General features: G+C 40.1%; 1 protein-coding gene and 1 pseudogene across 4 annotated transcripts in view; both read left to right on the top strand.

Annotated features, from left to right (window-relative positions):
• EIF2B3 (eukaryotic translation initiation factor 2B subunit gamma) overlaps positions 1-23142 on the top strand; it is a 120525-nt gene that overhangs the window by 64218 nt on the left and 33165 nt on the right. For 3 of the 4 annotated variants that reach the window (XM_058717631.1, XM_058717632.1, XM_058717633.1), the window contains exon 6: positions 17431-17520. The exons of the other annotated variant lie outside the window; for it this stretch is intronic. In XM_058717631.1, the coding sequence (XP_058573614.1) occupies positions 17431-17520 (90 nt within the window). The remainder of the gene's footprint in view (positions 1-17430; positions 17521-23142) is intronic. 4 annotated transcript variants of the gene reach the window in all.
• LOC131504829 (vesicle-associated membrane protein 4-like) lies at positions 8908-11995 on the top strand (annotated as a pseudogene).

Consider the following 23142-nt stretch of genomic DNA (forward strand, 5'->3'; position numbering starts at 1 on the left):
TTCCTTAGAGTTCTGGCTGCTTAGAGTTCTGCCTGTGATGAGTTCAAGAAAAGTTACAATTTCATGGATTATTCAATTTTTTCTTGTTAGGATGAGAGCAACTCTCTTTCCATCTCTATAAATCTTAGATGGAAGATGGAAGTCCTAGCATTTGATTTTTCCTTTTAAAAATTTATTTTTTTATTTTTATTTTTATTGAATAAATTTGACATGTAACATATAAGCTAAGGTGTGATTTTTCTTTTTTTTTTTTTAATTTTTTTTTTTCAACGTTTTTTATTTATTTTTGGGACAGAGAGAGACAGAGCATGAACGGGGGAGGGGCAGAGAGAGAGGGAGACACAGAATCGGAAACAGGCTCCAGGCTCCGAGCCATCAGCCCAGAGCCTGATGCGGGGCTCGAACTCACAGACCGCGAGATCGTGACCTGGCTGAAGTCGGACGCTTTAACCGACTGCGCCACCCAGGCGCCCCATGATTTTTCTTTTTTAAGATATAACAGCTTTGGCCTGCCTAGGTGACTCAGTTGGTTACGCATCCGACTTTAGCTCAGGCCATGATCTCACGGTTCATGAGTTCAAGCCCTGCACCAGGCTCTCTGCTGTCAGCACAGAGCCTGCTTCAGATCCTGTCTCCCTCTCTTTCTGCCCCTCCTCCACTCTCAAAAATAAACATTAAAAAAATACATAAATAAAAAATAAAATACAACAGTTTTTTTGAGCTATAAATATGCAACATACAATTCACCCATTTAAAGTGAATAATTCAGTGGTTTTTAATATAGTCACAGAGTTGTACAACCATCACCACAATCAATTTTTACAGCATTTTTACTACCCCAGTAGGAAACCCAATACCCATTAAGTGATTCCCTATTTTTCTCTAATCCTCCCCTCCCACCCTAGACAACCAACACTAATCTACTTTATATCTCTATGTATTTGCCTATTCTGGACATTTCACATAAATATAATCATATCTTATGTGGCCTTTTACGGCTGGCTTCTTACACTTAGCATAGTGTTTCCAGGGTTTACTTGTCTTGTAGCTTTTGTCAGTACTTCATTCCTTTTTATTATTGACCAGTATTCTGTTGTATGGATATATATCACATTTTAGATATCCATTATTTATCAATTGATATTGGCACTTGATTTTATTTTTTTTTATTTTTTTTTATTTATTTTATTTTATTATTTTTTTTAATATATGAAATTTATTGTCAAATTGGTTTCCATACAACACCCAGTGGTCATCCCAAAAGGTTGGCACTTGATTTTAAATCATCTGTTTTTTCCCACCAAAGAATTATTTACATTTCGTTTTTCAGCATTTTGAAGGATTCCCCCCCCCCAAAAAAAAACATAAAACCTACTTGTTTCCTCAGACAACTTCTATGCATATTAGAGAGGTATGACCAACACTTAAAAAAGAAAAAAGTAGGCACCCACCATTCACTTTTTGGATTGACTTAGAAAAAACTGTATAGGCTCTTAGGCTTTTTAAAAATTACAGTTCTCGGGGCACCTGGGTGACTCAGTTGAGCATCCAACTTTGGCTCAGGTCATGATCTCACAGTTCGTGAGTTCAAGCCCCACATTGGGAATGCTGCTGTCAGCACAAAGCCCACTTTGGATCCTCTGTCCCCCTCTCTCTGCCCCTCCCCAGCTCGCTCTCTCTGTCTCTCTCAAAAATAAACATATTTTTAAAAAATTGCAGTTCTCAGAAGTGAGAAAATTTGTTACCAAATTTGAATAGATGGTTGATTTAGGAAGTAGTGATAAGTCACTGGCATCATTTAATTTCACATTGTCTTACAGTGTTGTTGCTTAAGTTTGGGGCTGCAGGCAAGCTCTAATTTATCAAGAGAGGTATTCATAAATTAAAATCGGATTTATTTTCTTGATACACTCTGACAGATACTGAGTTCTAGATATATCTGATGTCAGAGGACTTGTGGAGTCAACTGCCATTTTGTATCAAAAGAACATTCCCTGTCTTCTTGTGGTTAATCTGAGTACTATCAAAATAAAGCTCTTCCCCAAGTATGAAGTCAAGAAGTCTAAGGGAGGCTAGGGTTCTCTCCTTTCACTGTTGGTCATGGCCATCAGAGAGAGCTTGCTTTTCTTTCCTAGGACATCAGGAAAGAAGATGGTGGTAGTGGTGGTGGTGATAATGATGATAATAGCTGCTGTCATTTTTCAGATTTTATGTCAGGCATTGTGCTAAAGGCTTTATGTAATCTTTACAATAACCCTATGAAGTGGACGTTATTATATGCCATTTTACAGATGAGGAAATTGAATGAAGATTTAGTTAGAAATAAGAAATTCCAGGGGCTCCTGGGTGGTTCAGTCAGTTAAGTGTCTGACTCTTGGTTCCGCCTCAGGTCATGATCTCACAGTTCATAGGTTCCAGCCCCACATTGGGCTCTGCACTGATAGCACAGAGTCTCCTTAGGATCCCTCTCTCTCCCTCTCTCTGCAACTCCCCTGCTTGCTTGTTCTCTCTCTCCCTCTCTCTCTCTCTCTCTCTCTCTCAAAATAAAGAAATAAACATTTTAAAAAAGAAAGAAATCCCAATAAATATTTCTTATTTGAATGAATGGGAAATCACCCAGTGACCAACTGTGATTTAAGTTTCTGTAATCAAGGGCTTTGGTATTTTTTGATGAATGTTGAGGTATAAAACAAGGATTGGAAGACTTTTTCTGTAAAGAGCAAATAGTAAATATTTTAGACTTTGCAGACCATATGATGTTGTGTTTATTCAACTCTGCTGTTTTAGCACAAAGCATCCTAAGATATAACAAATAAGCATGGCAGTGTTCCAATAAAACTTTATCTACAAAAACAAACCTTAGGGCCATCCAACTGGCAGGCTGTAGTTTGCCAGCCCCACTGGAACTCTTTTTTTTCTCTACAGAGTAGCTATGATGGTACCTTGTAACACAGCTTGTTTCTTAGGATATAGCTGATTGAATTTGGAATTCTTTATATAAAAAATAAGGGTTTTGTTATGAATTTTTTTGAGTCCATGTATCAAAATGAAATTTTAGGAAATGGGGGGGGGGGTTCCTTGTATCTTAGAAAAGTTCACCATAAGATAACAATTAAGTAATATCTTTTAATGCTCTGAAAATATGAACTTATTTGTAAGATCCTATCATAGACTGTAGCAGCTAGAATGTCATTTAGTCCAGTCACCTGTATTTCAGATAATGATGCTAAAAGCCAGAGGAAGAAGGATTTGTTCCATATCATTTATCTAATTAGGGACAGAGCTGGACCTTTTCCATTTACTCATCCTTTCTATTTTTCAGGAACACATTGTTCCAACTGACAAATGTTTATGAAGTTTCCTTCTCTGGTCAAACCACTATTTTGGTATTTAAGGGGATCCCTGAGGCAGGAGACCATCTGAAAGAATTTATTTGCCTCAGTGGAAGATAAGACTATGCATATAAAAGGCTAACAAACAGCAAACAGTATCAGATACTGAACAATTATGGCCAACAGTGTTCTAAGAATTTAGAGAAGGTAGCAGTCTCTAAGGACTGAGGTGGTCAGGACAATGTAAGAGAATAATTTGGCCTTGAAGGATGGATACAGATCAGGTATGGAAAAGGACATAAGAAGCTGGATCCTGCGTACGAAGAAGGCTGTGAACAAATACTTGGAGACAGGGTATGCAAGATTTGTTTAGGGACAGTTTGGCCCAAATTGAGGGTCCCTGTTGGAGAATATTAGGAGATAAGGCTGGAAAGTTAAGTTGGTACAATAACAGAGGGCCTTGAATACTGGGGAATTATTAAAGATTTTTTGAGAAGGGAAATGATTCAAATTCAGGATTCTGGAAAGATAACATGACAGCAGTATGCAGGAGAGATTTAAGGTAAAAGACCTAGAAAGTTAAGCAGTGTTGCACTGCTAAATTCACAAGACTCCAAAGAATAAAGCGATTGTGTCCTTTGGAATGCAGAAAGATCAATTGTGATTATCTATTATGTAAAACAAAGGACCTAGCTCATTTATGCATCCATCAAGTACTGATATTTATGCTTTCCTATATATTAGAGTTGGCAAGCTTAGACATTAAATTCTTAGCAACTAGTCATATGTTTCTTAATTACAACTAGAGGGTGGAGACTGTCTCCTGCTTTCTCTTTAACCTTCCTGGGAACTAGCTGATGGCTCCATATGGGAGACTGTTAGTAAATGCCTCGTCCTAGTGGTCTCTGCCAAAGAGAGCAAGGTTTGGGCATGATGGGAGCAAAGAAGAAGGAAATAGCCAGAGGTAAGGTGAAAATGAAAGCAGATGGTGATGTATTTTTCCCTCACAGCTGCTGAGTTTGGGACCTTGGGTAAGCACTGGTGTCATTAACACCATTAACACCAGTTTCTTAGAACTAGATTATATTTTTGGTTGTTGGCAGATTTTTTTCCCCTCCATTCTTCTAACTTGTAATTACACTCCAATGATTAAGGATCTTTGGTTTATAGTTGTAATAGGGCAGCTGGCTGGATAAATGAGCAGTAAAAATGTTCTTGCCCCCATTCCTATGACTCTCAGGGGTATTGTGCTCCTCCTGGCCTCAGTGAGATGGTGGGTAAAAACTAATTAAATTCAGATTTTCAAGCACTTTTGAATATGAGAATATGATACTTCCTATCTTTTTTTTTTTTTTAACTGAATTTCCAAAGATTGGGGCTAGGTCCTATTGGACAAACACCAAAGTTATCTTGGAAAAGGACTTTGTTTATATAGGAGAGCCGGAAACCTCTTGTTTTAAAGTTTTCTAACTTTTCATACTGCTTGTAGGAGAAAGAGATGATGATAGAATGTACATCTCCTTTGTTTTCTCCCTTTCTGAGAAAAGATGAAGTGTTTCCTTGATTGCAAAGAGAGTGTTCTGTTTTGAGGACCTCAGGCATGTTTGGTCCTAGAAAGGGAAATAGTATAAGACATTTGCTGGAGTAGGAGTCCTGCTATCCCTATAGGCGGGTACAGAGGCAGTCTCCCCAGCAAGCTGTTCCATCACCAGACAGTACTAACTTCACTCCAGTGGGCCCAGATTCTACAACCTCAGTAGATCTGAAGAAAGCACAACACCTTTCCTACATGTCAAACTGATGCATTAGTGATACAGAGGCATTACATGTGGTGGAAAAGAATGTTGCTGGTAGAAAGAGCATGTACTGGAAATTAAAGTCCAGAGATTTTGGAATTTAGTTTTGAGACAAACCAGCTATATGACCTTGAGCAAATCACTTTATTTCTCTAAACCTCAGTTTCCCTGAATGAAACTGGCTTAGTTGTCCTTTAAAGACACCACCACCGCGCCCCTCCCCCTAAAATTCCTGTTTTACTTCTAAACGACATGTGTTTTTAATAATTCATACGTAAAAGGTGTTTGTGCCAAATATTTAATAAGAAAATCATGTAGCTTTTCTCCGATGTTATGTTGTTTTCTTTTGAGTACTAGTGAAGGTTTTTCACTGTAAGTGTAATGATAATATTAAAACAAACTTCTAAAGAATTTCTTTTAAAATGGGATAAAATGTTTGCACATTTCTCTTGTTTAAGTTTAGACGTTTATATCTGATAAGACAAGGACTTAAATCAAAACCTCAAAGATCATGCTTGGCCAAATCTGTATTTCTGGGACTCCAGATGATGAGAAATAGGTTTATGCCCTTGATTGTTTTCCCAAAGATATGCAAAGTCTTGAAGTACTGTTTATCTAAATTAGTATCCCCAGTGCTACTAACCAACTATACTTCCTAAAGTATTTCTCTAATTTGCAGTATTTTGTGGGAAGGGTTGAGAGGGACTTGTGGACATCAGAATCAACAAACTTTCCCAAGGTATCTTGTCCAGCCTAGGCACTGAGACTTTTTTTTCTTACTCCTCTGTACTTTTAATTCTCACTTCTATAAAGTGATGTAGATAGGTTATTTGTAAAGAAACTCTCATGTTGGTATTCTTAAGCCTTTTCTTTTGGACTGGCTATAGACTTCAGAGAAAAATCTTCCAATCTCCTTTCGATGTGGGTAAAAGCTGTGCTACCAATCCCTGATCATTTCTGGGCTTCTGCAGTCCAATTAGGTTGCTCCTTAGCTTTCGTTATGCCTGGTCTAGGATTCAGTTTTCTTAAATGTGCTAAATCTGCTACCACCATCCTGCTTTCCAGCTTCCAATTTTTTTTTTACTGTCCTCCCTTCTCCTAATCTTTGTCCTTGGAGAAAAACGATGAGGATAACAACAAAAACCCTTCCCTATCACTTTAATGAGGTTTCAAAAGGAATAGGGCTTAATACCTGTTTTTAATCTTCTGTCTTTACCTAGAAGCCTGTTTCCTTCATTTTAGTCACTCAATTCCCTCCCTCCCTCCCTCTTTCTCTTTTTCTTCTTTCTCTTGATTTCTTTCTTCAGTCTAGACCCTGTGGTCTGTTACTTCAGGCATTTCCCTCCATATCCTCACTCATTGTCCTTTTCCTTTTTCTGCCCTCATAAACCCTCTAATATCTATTTTGTCTGCTCCTACATCCTTTTTATTAAAGTCTTCAGGAAAAATATTATGCAGTGTTGTAAATTGGCACCACTATAAGTTCATGGTTCCGATTGTAGCTGAACCCTTAGAACCACTCTGCAGCCTTACACTTCTCCTGGACCACCTTTCCACTTCTCTCAGCAGTAATTCTCAACCATCACCACCTCCCTTAGAAAATTACTTGGCCTATTCCTTCTTAGCTCTTAGCTAAGGCTAAGCGAGAAAATCCGGGCTGACAGATACTGATTTGCCCAGCATACTACCCATACCCATAATTTATCTTTACTCAGACCCACCTTCAGTTCCTTTTCTCTAGCCTTAGAGGAAGAAGTTTCCTTCCTCCTGTTTAAGACTGATCCCTTCGCTTATACCTTTTGCCCCATTTTCCTGTTTCCCTTGGAACCTTACTCTATGAGTTTTTCCAGCACTCTCCCAAATTTTCAACTTTGCTTTCTACTACTTTCCCCTACACCTATAAATACATTGCTTGTGGGGCGCCTATGTGGCTCAGTTGGTTGAGTGTCCAGCTCTTGATTTGGGCTCAGGTCATGATCTCACAGTCCATGCTGAACATGGATTCTGCTTAAGGTTCTCTCTCTCTCTGCCCCTCTCCCTCGCTCGCACTCTCTCTCTCAAATAAAAAGTAATAAAAAAAAAAAAAAAAGAAGAAGAAGAAAAAAAGAACACATTGCTTGTAAGATAAGGCACAAATTCCTAATGGCCCTCAGTCATCTAACCATACGTATTCCTTTCAGCCTAATCTCACCATTCCCCTCACTACAAGCCATACTCAACACTCTACCCTACAAACAATGGAGAGTTGCTTATAGTTCACTGACTTCTGCATTCTTTTTCATGCCTCTCTCCTTTTGTGGTCACCATTCCTAGTACTCCTTCAGCCAGTTACCCTTCTCTACCTGGCTTGTTTTATTTATTTTTTTATTTTTATTTTTTTGACATCCAAACACACCGTGGCTTTATTATTTCAACAAACTCCAAAAGCACATTTCCTGGACCTGCACTAGAGGCAGGCGCCCAGAGGCAGCGAGGAAGGGATGCTCCTTCTTCCAGCGCAGGTGGGGACGCCTCCTCTATGATGGGGAGGGCATATGGGAAGTTCAGGATGACAACAGGGAGGCAGAGGACAGCGATGGTTATGGTGCAGGCGGTGCAAGAGGTATAGGCAAGTCCACGAGGCCGCAAAGGCTCATTTGAGGTGATAGAGGGCCTTGCCCTGCATACGATGCTGGATTTCGCCCGTCAGAACATGAGCTGCAGGGCCTAGTGGATGGCGTGCTCCGTGTATTTCTGCTTGGTGAAGTCCTGGGTGATGATGCTGTGCTCTGACTCCCGGGAGCCGATGGTGAAGCAGCACTTGAGAAGCTTCTCAGTGCAACTCAGCATCTCCTGGTCCTCCTGGCTGGTAAAGCCCTCCACCCCTGACAGAGTGCTGGAGAAGGCAGCATCCAGCATGGACACCTGGGAGAGCCACAGAGCCTTCTCCACGCTGGCCTCTGTGACAAAGGGCTGCAGCTTCATCTTGCTAAGGACCTCGGGGATACGCGCAATGGCCTCTAGCTGCCACACGGTGATGGGCACAGAGCCCGACGCAGGGCTCGAACTCACGAACTGCAAGATCATGACCTGAGCCAAAGTTGGACGCTTAACCAACTGAGCCACTCAGGTGCCCCGTGTTATTGTAGCTTCATCTTGTGCCTCTCCCCACCTTGGTTTCTGTGCTTTATCAGTGCTGGGCAATATTAGTTCCTCACACTCACCAGTCTGCCTCAAGGTCTTGACACCTACTGTTTTCTCTGCCAGAGTGCCTGTTTTTCCACCCCTTTCTCCTGGTTAACTCCTGCTCTTCTTTCAAGTCTAAGCTTAAAGGGAAGTTTCCATCATCTTCCAACCTGGGCAAGGTCCCTCATTATATGCTTCCATAGCATTCTTTGCTTGCCATTCAGTTATTGCACACTTACAATAATTCATTTCCATCAAACTGTACACTTCATGCAACTTTCACGTCCATTTTCTTCACTGCTGTGTCCCAAATGTTTGGCACATAGTAGGTATTCAATGAATGTAAGCTAGAGACTGTTGCCTGGAAGAGCGAACTGATTACTTTTAACATGGACTAAAATAATTTATTTTGTTTTTCTGTCAGTACAGTGAGGAGCAGCACTTAGACCTCTCTGGGTCCCTGGGTGGCTCAGTTGGTTAAGTGTCTGACTTTGACTCAGGTCATGATCTCAAGCCCCGTGTCGGGCTCTGTGCTGACAACGCAGAGCCTGGAACCTGCTTTGGATTCCGTTTCTCCTTCTTTGCCCCCCCCCCCCTCAAATATAAATAAACATTAAAAGTTTAAAACAAAACAAAAGAACTCTTCAACCCTGGAAGTCTCTGATGCACTTGAGTCCAGGGCTTTCACTGCAGTACAACTGCTTTTCTTGGATGGAGCCTGAGCACCAAGAGTGCTGTAGCCCACTCTGCTGCACAGGTAGACCTTTGGTTTGGAACTCCATGTGCACACCTGATGATCATCAGTCTGTCATTCCTGCCACTTACAGTGCCACCAAGATCTGGCATCTGGGGTGTTGTGGCAAGTGCGTGCCTTCCTATTAAATAGCTACCAGGTAGTTATGCAACTGAATTCTTGCCCCAAAATCTGTCTCATTAGAATTATAGATAGAATTATAGATAGTTACTTCTAAGCAACCTTGGTCTCTAGTTTCTTTTAAACTCTAATGATTATGTGTGCAGCTGTGGTGGAGCAGCCCCCAGGTCTGTGCCCACTGTCTCCCCCTGCCCCGCTTTCTTCCTGCACTTCCCACTCCTTCCCCCACCCTCCCAGTGCTGCCTACCCCCAGGAGCTCAGGTGGTGAATACTTATTCTGGGAAACAGAAAAGTACTTCTTGGGCAAAAAGTATGCCTCTTGGGGTGCCTGGGTGGCTCAGTTGGTTGAGTGTCTGACTTCGGCTCAGGTTGTGGTCTCATAATTCATAATGCAGAGTTCGAGCCCTGCATCAGGCTCTGTACTGACAGCTTGCTCAGAGCCTGGAGCCTGCTTCAGATTCTGTGTCTCCTTCTCTCTCTGCCCCTCCCCCACTTCATGTACTGTCTCACTCTGTCTCTCAAAAATAAATAAATGTAAAATAAAAATAAAAAGTATGCCTCCCAAGTTCAAGTGCCACCTAAATGATGATGATGTCACTGGCTCCATGAAGAGTGAAGGGAGAAATCTTTTGGAAGAGGATTCAGATGAAGAAGAGTACTTTTTTCTAAAGGGACCATCTGAACCAAGATTTAGACCTAGAAGTGATAAAATTAAGTATATTCAGAATCAGGTGGCTGAAGTTATTGATGTCATGCAAGAAAATATTACAAAGATTAAAGAATCCTGTTATATCATTTAATCCCTCTCTCCATCCTCTGTGTGATATAGAAAACTTATCAGGTAATGCAGTTGCTTTTAGCAGCATATCCACACAGTTTCAAAGGCAAATGTGATGGCGTGGATGCAGAATAAAAGCCATCATGGCGTTGGTTGCTGTTATCCTTTTGCTAATGAGTATCATTTTTTTAATGTTTATTAACTTTTGAGAGAGACAGAGTGCAAGCAGGGGTGGGGCAAAGAGAGAGGGAGATAGTCTGAAGCAGGCTCCAGGCTCTGAGCTGTCAGCATAGAGCCCGATGTGGAGCTCAAACCCATGAACCGTGAGATCATGACCTGAGCCGAAGTCGGATGCTTAACTGACTGAGCCATCTACATGCCCCTAATTATCATTCTTATAGTCGTGAAATATCGTACTTGATTTGGTGACAGAGATTTTCATTAAACAAAATCTGAATAGCAATAATAAAAGATTGCTGCATAATTTAAATGAAACCTATGTATATAACTTTCAAAACTTCTTTTTCAAGAAAATAAGAGGCAAGTATCACTTCAAATTGGATCACTGAGAATGTCCAGTTATCTTCTTCCCTTCTAACAGAAGGGAAGTTTTCAGTAATTATGGTTAAGGCAAAGATAACCACTCTCTATTTTGCCATGTTTCAAGGATCTAGTTTGAAACTGGATACTTGCCAGTTGATTGTATATGTAATTAAACCATGATATTAATATTTCATCCTGTTATTATAAGGACTTACATTATCACATTGACATGAGGATCAGGCTGGTGGTCCAGAAGCCCCTGTAGAGTACCAGATCATCAGGCTAAAAAACATGTATTGCCATTCCATCAATATTTTCAAGATTCTTCTCACATTACAATTGCTTTGCCATTGCAATTGTAATTTCCACATGTTTATGGGTGTAACAAAAGCTAATGTTGTTGGGGCACCTAGGTGGCTCCATTGGTTAAGCATCCAACTTTTGGTTTCAGCTCAGGTCATGATCTCATGTTTCCTGAGATTGAGCCCCACATCAGGCTCTGCACTGACAGGGCAGAGCCTGCTTGGGATTCTGTCTCTCACCCCCCCTTCCCCCCCCATCTCTCTCTGCCCCTCCCCTGTTCATGCTTTCCCTCTCTCTAAAAATAAATAACTTTAAAAATTTATTTAATAAAAATAAAGCTAAACGTTGTAATGTCAGCTACAACTAAAACATTCCAGTAAACATATTTTTTACTTTAAAACCAAAAAACAAAACAAAACAAAAATACATAATGATTAAGCAATAGGGAATTCGTTCTGACTCTTCTAGCCGGAGAAAAGACACTTTTTTATTGGAATATATTTAAGATTACCAAATAAAGTAGAAGGTGATTGTTTGAAGGTCTTTAATAGAGTGGGAGGTTTTCACAATGTTGCATTGAACACTTAGAGATGGCTAAGTTATCTTAGGAGACTTTTATCCTCATTGGAAGTGTTGCTTCTGGTTCTTATGAGTCATTGTTTCAAGCTTTAGTTCCCCTGGCATCTGAATTCAGGAGCCATCCTTGACATTTCCTTTACCTGTTAACATTCATATTTATGCAAAGAGAAGCATATGTTAGAAATAAGTTTCTCTTGTATTTTGAATTTTTGTTTAACTGAGTCTTCTTCATTCTATTCCCATTCCTTGCTCTTCTCCTGTTCTCAAACTTTGGAGTCGGAAAAAAGTCATTCTGTGCAGCCATGTAAACTGTTAGGACATACTCAGTTTAGATTGGTGGAAGCTTTCTTTCTTCACTGGGTCAGTGTGGAGTGTCTCATAGTAGACACCTGTTTTTCCAGTAGGCTGGAAGTCCTTCAGGTCCCATTCACAGCAATTCTGGAAGTCTAATAGTGTATCCACATGGAATGTCAAGATAAATTTCAGTTTTTTAACACGCAACAACTATAAACTGTGCCTTTACCTGTCTATCAGCCTTTTTCTACTCTTCTATGAGTATGTCAGGAAATAGAATTCCCAGTTGGCCTTTGCTAAAACTTAGGCAGTGAGCAAGATAAAAAAACAGCTTCTTGGGGCGCCTGGGTGGCGCAGTCGGTTAAGCGTCCGACTTCAGCCAGGTCACGATCTCGCGCTCCGTGAGTTCGAGCCCCGCGTCAGGCTCTGGGCTGATGGCTCGGAGCCTGGAGCCTGTTTCCGATTCTGTGTCTCCCTCTCTCTCTGCCCCTCCCCCGTTCATGCTCTGTCTCTCTCTGTCCCAAAAATAAATAAAAAAAAAAACAAAAAACAGCTTCTTTCCTCCTGTACACATAATGGTTCTATGGATGAGGAAGAAGGGAACAGGCCCCAAGAACTTTTGAGCCTAAGGACCTTTGCCCTCATTCTGTAGATTTAAAGGAAATGAGTGTTTGAAATCCCTTGAGATCTTTTAGAGGGAAATTACAGATCCTTTTATCAACTAAAGAGACTCGGGCCTTTTTTTAGAGTCATTAGGAGCTTTGGATATTTAAAATCTTAAGTTTATTCTACTAGGGAGCAAATTGGTATGATTTTAATGACAGTAATTACTTGTTTTGTTAAGTACTTATTTCATCCTTCGTGGAGTATTTCCTTCTTTCTGGACTGCCTTTCTGAACAACTTTTTTATTTCCTAGCTTTTTAGTTCTCCAGATGTTCTGTACAGTGTTGGTGACACACATAGTTCTGTGTTCAGTTTTCTTTCAATGAAAGTAAAGCTCAGAAAAATCTTAACCTGCACAATAATGACCAGTGTTTGCGTGGTAGTTTTCCTTAATAGTTTCCTTAGAGATCTTAAAGCTTTGTCCCTGACACACAGTACTTCCAAGTTATTAATATTAGGAGAAGTTTTGGGTAAATAAATATTGAAACACAGGTACACAGCTTGTATCTTCAACTCCTAGACATTTAAAAGTGATCTTACCAGGGGTACCTGCGTGGCTCAGTTGGTTAGGTATCTGACTTCAGCTCAGGTCATGATCTCACGGTTTGTGAGTTTGAGTCCCACGTTGGGCCCTAGGTATCTGACTTCAGCTCAGGTCATGATCTCACGGTTTGTGAGTTTGAGTCCCACGTTGGGCCCTGTGCTGACAGCTCAGAGCCTGGAGCCTGCTTCGGACTCTGTGTCTCCCTCTCTCTGCCTCTCCCCCATTTGCACTCCGTTTCGCTCTCTCTCAAAAATAAATAAACATTAAAAAATAATTTTTTATAAATAAATAAATAAATAAATAAATAAATAAATAAATAAATATTATCTTCCCAGAGGAGGCAGCTGCTTCTTTGGAAGCATTTCTTAATATATGCTTTCCTGTTCTCCCAGAATGTATGAGAAAACTTGGAAGCAGGATGATAAAGAGGCTTGTCTTAGGTCAATGCTGAGAACCTCATTCCTTAACACATTTATTTTGAATGGTACTAGCAGCTAATAAACTTCAAAGTAGGATATTCAGCAAGTACAAAAACAGGGATTTTTGATCCTAACAAAGCATTCTGCCTTCTTTGCCCCAAATTTAAATGTGAAACTATTTGGAGCAGGACTTCATCTATATAGAATTCCTAGGATTATATATCTAGAAAAGAAAGAAGTTGGTAGACAGATGAGACTTATGAGATAGTACAAAAGTTTTAGAGTCACACATACCTAAGTTTTAATCGCAGTTCTTTTATTATCTACCTCTGTAACCTAGAAAAGTTTCTTTAATATAACATTGTCAACTATACTTTAATTTTTAAAAAGTTGAAGAAATAATACCAATCCTTCACAAAGTCTTCCAGAAACTAAAAGAGGAGGACACAGTTTCCAACTTACTCTAAAATTTTTTTTAGGGGCGCCTGAGTGGCTTAGTCGGTTAAGCATCTGAGTTTGGCTTAGGTCACCATCTCACAGCTTGTGGGTTCGAGCCCTGCGTTGGGCTCTGTGCTGACACCTCAAAGCCTGGAGCCTACTTCAGATTCTGTGTTCCCTTCCCTCTCTGCCCCTCCCCACTCGTTCTCTCTGTCCCCGCCCCCTTTCTCAAAAATAAATCAAAAACATTTTAAAAAATAAAATAAAAAACTTTTAAGACCTAAAATTACAACTGTTTCTAAATGTCTTATTCATTTCCATTTATTGTTTTCTTACTTTATGTTATACAAATCCAAAGGATCTTCCTGACCTGGAGCATTCAGTCGATTACCCAGATTTTGCTGGTGCCTCTTTGAGGTTTTTAGCTTTATTTGTTTTGTTTTAAAATATCAATCCTTGGGGCGCCTGGGTGGCTCAGTCGGTTGAGCGTCTGACTTCGGCTCAGGTCACGAGCTCACAGTTCGTGAGTTAAAGCCCCGCGTCAGGCTCTGTACTGACGGCTCGGAGCCTGGAGCCTGCTTTGGATTCTGTGTCTCCTCTCTCTGCCCCTCCCCCGCTCATGCTCTGTCTCTCTCTTAAAAATAAAAAAATATTAAAAAATTTAAAAAATAAAATAAAATATCAATCCTTATTTCTGCTATTATCAAAAATAATAAAATGAAGTAAGGAAACCACCTTTTTGGCAATTTAAATGTCATTAGTCTCCAAGATTTACATTCATTACAAATTAAATCTAAAAGAAAAATCTCTGAATCACCCATTTCTGTTCTTCATTATAGTCCAAATTTGTAAGTAAATCTCTAGCCTTAAGTATACCAGCTAAATTTTTGGAATTTTTTTCTGAAAAATGGAAGGATTTTGTTTGTTTTACCTACTTTAAAGGGATGAGAGGGGCGCCTGGGTGGCTCAGTCGGTTGGGCGTCCGACTTCAGCTCAGGTCACGATCTCGCGGTCTGTGAGTTCAAGCCCGGCGTCGGGCTCTGGGCTGATGGCTCAGAGCCTGGAGCCTGTTTCAGATTCTGTGTCTCCCTCTCTCTGCCCCTCCCCCGTTCATGCTCTGTCTCTCTCTGTCTCAAAAATAAATAAACGTTAAAAAAAATTTTTTTTAAATAAATAAAAAATAAAGGGATGAGAGTAAAAAGCTGACAAACAGTTATAAACTACAAAATGCTATATGAAATACTACCATATATGATAGGGATTGATAAGTTTAGATGATGGTTGTTCAGACTTTTATTTATTTGAACTTTTAAGTTATTCCTTTCCTGTCTGTATAATACAAGTTGACCTCAGCTATAAAAATGAGAGTAATATATCTACCTCATGAGGTGATTATGAGGATTAAATAATATAGATAGAGTGTATTAAATGATTCAAGGAATTTGTAAACCAAGGGACTAAACAGGAGAGTGCAACTTTCCAGATTGGTTAGATCAAGGGAAAGAGTTACCAGGGTGTGGACTTCAAATGAAACCCTGGTACCACAAGATAACCACATTCGCATTTGTAAAATTCTATTTCCTCAGGAATTTCTTAGAACTCAATCTCAAGGGGCGCCTGGGTGGCGCAGTCGGTTAAGCGTCCGACTTCAGCCAGGTCACGATCTCACGGTCTGTGAGTTCGAGCCCCGCGTCAGGCTCTGGGCTGATGGCTCAGAGCCTGGAGCCTGTTTCCGATTCTGTGTCTCCCTCTCTCTCTGTCCCTCCCCCGTTCATGCTCTGTCTCTCTCTGTCCCAAAAAATAAAATAAACGTTGAAAAAAGAAAAAAAAAAAAAAAAAAAAAAGAACTCAATCTCAAATTGGAAAGTACCTTCTACTTTCTTCAACCTCATTGTATACATTAATTGGCTTGTGGGGATGGGGAGGCAGGTTATGAGTGTGGGGTCCTAAGTCTGACAACTTTTGTTGCTCTTTTAGAAGCATTTTGTTACCGCTTCTCCCAGTCTCCCAAAAGAGTGGAAGCCCGGGGTGGTGCACCTTAACTTATTTGATAAATTGCTTCTAGAGTATCTAGATCCCGTGAGAATAACTTTCCTTAAAAGTATAAGCCAGCTGGGGCACATAGGTGACTCAGTCGGTTGAGTGTCCAACTGCGGCTCAGGTCACGATCTCACAGTGTGAGTTCAAGCCCTGCATCAGGCTCTGTGCTGACAGCTCAGAGCCTGGAGCCTGCTTCAGATTCTGTCTCCTTCTCTCTCTGCCCCTCCCCACTTGTGCCCTGTCTCTCTCTCTCAAAAATAAATAAATGTAAAAAAAAAAAAAAAATTTTTTTTTTAAGTATAAACCAGTCAAAGCACAGTAACACAGTGTAGAAGAAAGGTAATAATCAGGTATCTGTGATTGGAATCTCAATTTTTCTACCCTGCTTCTTCCTTCCTGTCTTTCAGCTGTCTGTTGTTATTAAATAAAATGACCTTAGACATTATAAGCATGGCATTTCTTAAGGCTCAAACCAAAACGTCAAACTAAAATAGACAGCAACTAAACAAATACCTTAATCTGACCTAATTTATTCATTTGTTTATTCAACAGCTGTTTATTAAATACACTGTGTGAGGTACAATGCTAAATGGTAAGGGTATAAAAATAAATCTCTGCCCTCAGGGAACTTCCAGTCTGTTGGGAGAGAGAGCCAAGTAAGGAAGCTGTTACCTTACTGGATGATAACTTAACTGATAGAGATGGGCACCAAGTGCTGTGGGAGCAGGAACTTGAGTTGTCAGTGAAGGTTTCCTGGAGGAAGTATATCTGGGGAAAGTCCTGATGAATACATAAGAGTAGGGAGTTAGGGAGTATTCACAGAATTTTACTTCATTTTCTGTGGAAATGGAATAACACATACCAGATCATGAAGAAAGCATGGCTGAAATATGGCCTGCAGAAAGTGGGGCAGTTGGAGTAAAAGCAAGAAAATGTTAATCATAAGAATTGTGAGTTGGAATTTGTGATAGAAGAAGGTGACTTGTCAGTGATTTGATAGTTCACCTAAAGGCCTCATAAAGTGTGAGATAGAGTTTCTATAAAGAGAAGACCTTTTCTATGGTAGGAGTAGAGCTAGTATTCACCATGTTGGCCAGAGTAGGGTGTGAGCAGCATGGCTCTGACCCTTATAAACTTTTTAAATTTTTTTTTTTTTTTTACATTTACTTATTTTTGAGAGACAGAGAGAGATAGAGTGTGAGCAGGGGTGGGGCAGAGAGGGAGGGAGACACAGAATCCGAAGCAGGCTCCAGGCTCTGAGCTGTCAGCACAGAGCCTGACGCGGGGCTTGAACCCACAAACTGAGATCATGACCTAAGCCAAAGTCGGACACTTAACCGACTGAGCCACCCAGGTGCCCCTTTAAATTTTTTTTAAATGTTTATTTATTTTTGAGACAGAGCATGAACGGGGGAGGGTCAGAGAGAGAGGGAGACACAGAATCCGAAGCAGGCTCCAGGCTCTGAGCTGTCAGCATAGAGCCCAACGCAGGGCTCAAACTCACGGACCGTGAGATCATGACCTGAGCTGAAGTTGGATGCTCAACAGACTGAGCCACCCAGGTGCCCCACGCTTATAAACTTTTTAATGCCTACTACCTAATAATAGGATAGAACCACGTTACTTGACTGTGAACCCTTTCTCTCTTATTGTTTTTGCAGGCACCCTAGAATACATTTCCACACAGGCCTTGTGGATGCCCATCTCTACTGCTTGAAAAAATACGTTGTGGACTTCCTAATGGAAAATAAGTAAGAAAGAGGGAGGTAGAGTCAAACTCATAGTGTGTAAACTACCTTGATTCTTAGTTAACAGTTTTAAACCCTGATAATGTTAGATAACTTGTTTATATAAATAATAGTTGATTCTCGCCTTTGTTTTAAAAATAAAATTGTGTTATTAGCATACTGTTATTTTTGTCTGTATCACAGAGTCCCTGCTTATATTTGGGGGGCCAGTGTTACAATAAGCCAACAGAATATTTTTGTAAAACTAATCATAACATATGGTGCCTCTTTCTGCGTAGTTCCGGGTTCTTCTTCCTTCTGCAAGATTGAGCTCCCTAGCTCTAGTGCTATTTGTCTCCAAGCAGGTATCCTTCCCCTAGGCAATTATCCTACAGATGGGCCCTCTTAGCAAAGTTTCAGAGACTTAGCCAAGAAGAGTGGAGAAAAAAACAAGGTTCCCTCCAATTTTGGAAAAGTCCATCTCACTGGGTGAATGTTTATGAATGCAGAAAAACCAAATTTGGTACTTTTTCTGATTTTGCTTTGAGTATAGAACTATGGGCCTTAAATACTCTCCACGGACTATATCTGGCAGATCACAGGACTTAGGTTTCCAGGGAAAAAGTTCCTCTGAGGTTGATCTCAAAGATTTTTTATAGTAAATGCACTTAGAGTCCTCAGAGGAACAGGTAGGAAAAGATTTAAGAGGAGGAGAGGAGCACCTAGTCTCCCTTGATGGCTGCAGGATAAGTTTCTGCCTTGAATAGCACTGGTGGACTGGAAAGCAAGTGGGCTAGTACCACAGCACCAAGTTCCCTCAGACCAGCTGAGGAAGAAAGTCTGAGAACCTGAGTTTAAACACTAGCATGCTTTTGGCTGATAGACTTGGATATATACAGGAATATTAAGGGGAAGGGGAATTGTTCCTCCGTGCCCAGTATATTTCTTGCTTCCTAACCCTTACCCCCACAACACCTGGTAAACCTCTACAGGAATACCCATTTAGAACCAATGGTAAAAGAAATCATTTGGATTCCTAGAAAACTTTGTCAGGGATTGTCGTTTCTCTATTTCCCCACCTTAGGACACTGTTGCCTTGCTCCCCTCTAATTTATTATTGTGTTTGATCATTCAATCAACAAATATTTATCAAGCACCTGTTATGAGGCAGGCATTGTGTTAGATCAACTGCGGGACCAATGGTAAATAAGCAGACATAGGCCCAGCCCTCAGGAAATTTACAGCCTAAGCTCCACAGTAGATTGCAGAGCTTTGCTTTTTAAATAGCAAAGAGAGTTGGGGCACCTGAGTGGCTCAGTCAGTTAAGTGTCTGGCCCTTGGTTTCGGCTTAGATCATGATCTCACAGTTCATGGGTTTGAGTCCCACATCGGACTCCGCAATGACAATGTGGACCCTGGTTGGGATTCTCTCTCTCCCTCTCTCTGTCCCTCCCCTGCACATGCTCACGCTCACATGCGCTCTCTCTTTCTCTCGTTCTCAAAATAAATAAATAAAACTTTAAAAATAAATAAAAATAAAAATATTAAATAGCAAGGGACATGCTGCCAAAATTAGTCACTGATTATTGATTCAGGACCTGTTTTCCAGTCATCAGTCCAGGCTATATATATTCCAAAAATGAAGTTAACTCTTGGCCTTTAAGGGCTTGGTTGTTTTTTTGGTTTTTTGTTTCTTTAATTTTTTAACCTTTATTTATTTTTGAGAGACAGAGCACAAGCAGGGGAGGGGCAGAGAGAGAGGGAAACACAGAATTCAAAGCAGGTTCCAGGCTCAGCTGTCAACACAGAGCCTGACGTGTGGCTCGAATCCACAAACCGTGAGATCATGACTTGAGCCAAAGTCAGAAGCTTAACTGACTGAGCCACCCAGGCGCCCCTAAGGGCTTGTTTTTTATTCTCAAGTGAAAATGAGGCCCTGTCTTGAAGTAGGCCCTGGCCTTGATATGTTGAAAGAGGATGCACTAGTAGTAGAAATTATGATTTCTTTTTTAAATATTTACTATGGAAAACTTCACAGGAATGCAGAAGTAGAGAAAATAATGTAATGAAATCCCATGATCCCATGTGTCCATCACACAGCTTCAACAATTATCAATTCATGGCCAATGTTGTTTTATATATGTCACCACCCATCTCTCCACTGGCATGCCAGATTATTTTAAAGCAGGTCATTATGATTTTGTAATTTCATCTGTAATTATTTGAATTGTTATTATCTATAAATATCTGAACATGTATATGTAAAATATAAAGTCTTTATCTTTTAAACAAATACCTCAATACCATTATCACACCTTAAAACAATAACAACAACAACAACAACAACAAACAGTGCTCCTTAATACTACCAAATGGGATTTTAGCTTTTGATGTCTGGATATGCAGACAGTTTTGCACCAAAGTTAGCTTCACCCTAGCTGCAGTAGCTCCTTTGTAATTCATCTGGCCACCAGTTAGCTGTTCCCACACCTGGCAAGTGTACTTCAGTGGTATGTGCCCTGAGGACAAGCCTTAATTTGGTGATTCTGTGGCTCCTGGCCAGAAGCTCTGCCAAATGGGACTTTCCCAGAGCCCGTTCCAATAGAGCATGATACAGTCTCAGCTCAAACTGCCACCCCATCTCAAGATCTGTTAAAACACCCTTATCTCTTTATCCCCATCATCTACCCTTCACCTGTCAGATTCGTTGGGATTAAAAGCATTATACTGAAAAGTGATATATTTCAATATATTAGGAAAAGTATAAAGGCACACAGGACAAATTAGAATGGTACTCAAGAGAGATTCTTTATTCCTGGCTGGAATAGTGGAGGCCTTATCTCAAAGGTGTGGGAGATGGGGTTGAATAGGTTGGTGGAAGCAGCATGTACAAGGCTTTGAAAGCTTAGCAGGGAGTTGGGAATGCAAGCTGGTGCAGCCACTCTGGAAAACAGTATGGAGGTTCCTCAAAAAACTAAAAATAGAACTACCCTACGACCCAGCAATTGCACTACTAGGCATTTATCCATGGGATACAGGTATGCTGTTTCGAGGGGACACATGCACCCCCATGTTTATAGCAGCACTATCAACAATAGCCAAAGTATGGAAAGAGCCAAATGTCCATCGATGGATGAATGGATAAAGAAGATGTGGTATATATATATACAATGGAGTATTACTCGGGAATCAAAAAGAATGAAATCTTGCCATTTGCAACTATGTGGATGGAACTGGAGGGCATTATGCTAAGTGAAATTAGTCAGAGAAAGACGAAAATCATATGACTACACTCATATGAGGACTTACTTTAAGAGATAAAACAGTTGAACATAAGGGAAGGGAAACAAAAATAATATAAAAACAGGGAGGGGGACAAAGCAGAAGAGACTCATAAATATGGAGAAGAAACTGAGGGGTTGTAAGAAGGGGGATGGGCTAAATGGGTAAGGGGCACTAAAGAATCTACTCCTGAAATCATTGTTGCACTATATGCTAACTCATTTGGATGTAAATTTTTAAAAATTAAATTTAAAAAAAAAAAAGAAAGTTTAGCAGGGAGTTACAAATCTTCAAACAGAATAGTCCCTTTTGGAAGGAGCAGCAGTACAACCTGGCAGGGGAACATAGACCATGCTGGATGGGAAAGAGGCTCCTTCAAGGTAATTAAGAGGCGTTTATAATTATCTGGTTATGAAATGATGACTCCTTTAGGGATGGGAGGATAGAAGTAAACCAGGTAGACACAACTTTCAGAAAGGACACTTTGGCAATCTTCTGTCTTTCACCTATGAAAGTCAACATATTCTGCCCTGTGTTTTTTGTTCAGTTGTGGTTTTTTTTAGCTGTTTACATGTTAATGTCTTCAATCCAAATTCTTTTGAGATTAGATACCTACCGGGATTGCTAACACATTCAGTATATGCTTGGTAAATGGGATGAAAAGAGATGTGATGATAGCTCACATCTCACATCATCAGCAGAAGTAATGTGATTTTTCAGTAGTGGAAGCAGAGATGAGGATTTCTATAGTTGACCAAGTAGAAAAGCTATAAGGTAAACTGGGGAGAAAAGAAACCCTGCACTCTCTTTGACAAGAGAAGTTTAGTAACTGAGCTGTGTGATCTTGATACGTGTTTACCTTTCTGAACCTTACTTTTCTCATCTAAAAATTGGGAATAATAATACTTGACATTTATGATTGTTGTGAAAAATACTTGTAAAGAGCTGAGAGCAATAGTTGGTGCACAGTAAGAACTCAAAAAAAATTTTTTTATAGTTTACATTCTACATTTTATTTACCTTTTTTATGCTATTACATGGTCCTTATACTATTTTTTTCTTCTCAATTTTTATTTAAATTCCAGTCAGTTAACATACAGTGCAATATTGAACTCAGGAATAGAACCCAGTGATTCATCACTTACATACAACACCCAGTGCTAATCACAACAAGTGCCCTCTTTAATACCCATCACCCATTTAGCCCCTCCCCTACTCACCTCCTTCTGTCAACTCTGTTCTCTATTGTTAAGAGTCTCTTACGGTTTGCTTCCCTCTCTGTCTCTCTTTTTCCCTTCCCCTATGTTTTTGTTTCTTAAATTCCACCTATGAATGAAATCACACGGTATTTATCTTTCTCTGACTTATTTCAGTTAGCATAATACACTCTGGCTCCATCCATATCATTGCAAATGGCAAGATTTAATTCTTTTTGATGGCTCAGTAACATTCCATTGTGTATATATACCACATCTTTATCCATTCATCAGTCCGTGGACACCTGGGCTCTTTCCATAGTTTGGCTACTGTTGATAATGCTGCTATAAACATCAGGGTGCAGTTATCCCTTTGAATCTGTATTTTTGTATTCTTTGGGTAAATATCTAATAGTGCAGTTGCTGGGTCATAGGGTAGTTCTGTTATTAACTTTTTGAGGAACCTCCACACTGTTTTCCACAGTGGCTACAATCAGTTTGCATTCCCACCAACAGTGCAAGAGGGCTCCCATTTCTCCACATCCTCACCAACAGCTGCTATTTCCTGTGTTGTTAATTTTAGCCATTCTGACAGGTGTGAGGTGGTATCCCATCGTGATTTTGATTTGTATTTCCCTGACGATGAGTGATGTTGAGCATCTTTTCATGAGTCTGTTAGCCCTCTGGATGTCTTCTTCGGAAAAATGTATTCATGTCTTCTGCCTATTTCTTAACTGGATTACTTGTGTTTGGGGTGTTGAGTTTAATAAGTTCTTTATAGATTTTAGATACTAACCCTTTATCAGCTATGTCATTTACAAATTTCTTCTCCCATTCTGTAGGCTGCCTTTTAGTTTTGTTGATTGTTTCCTTCACTGTGCAGAAGCTTTTTATCTTGATAAAGTCCCAATAGTTATTTTTGTTTTAGTTTCCCTTGCCTCTACCTATGTGTTTAGTAAGAATTCACTATGGCTAAGTCAAAGAGGTTGCTGCCTGTGTACTCAAAGATTTTGATGTTTTCCTGTCTCACATTTAGGTCTTTCATCCATTTTGAGTTTATTTTGGTGCATAATATAAGAAAGTGGTCAGGTTTCATCTGCATGTTGCTGTCCAGTTTTCCCAACACCATTTATTGAAGGGACTACCCTTTCCCATTGGATATTTTTCC

Source organism: Neofelis nebulosa, chromosome 2 (genome assembly GCF_028018385.1).
Source record: "Neofelis nebulosa isolate mNeoNeb1 chromosome 2, mNeoNeb1.pri, whole genome shotgun sequence".
Lineage (NCBI taxonomy): Eukaryota > Metazoa > Chordata > Mammalia > Carnivora > Felidae > Neofelis > Neofelis nebulosa.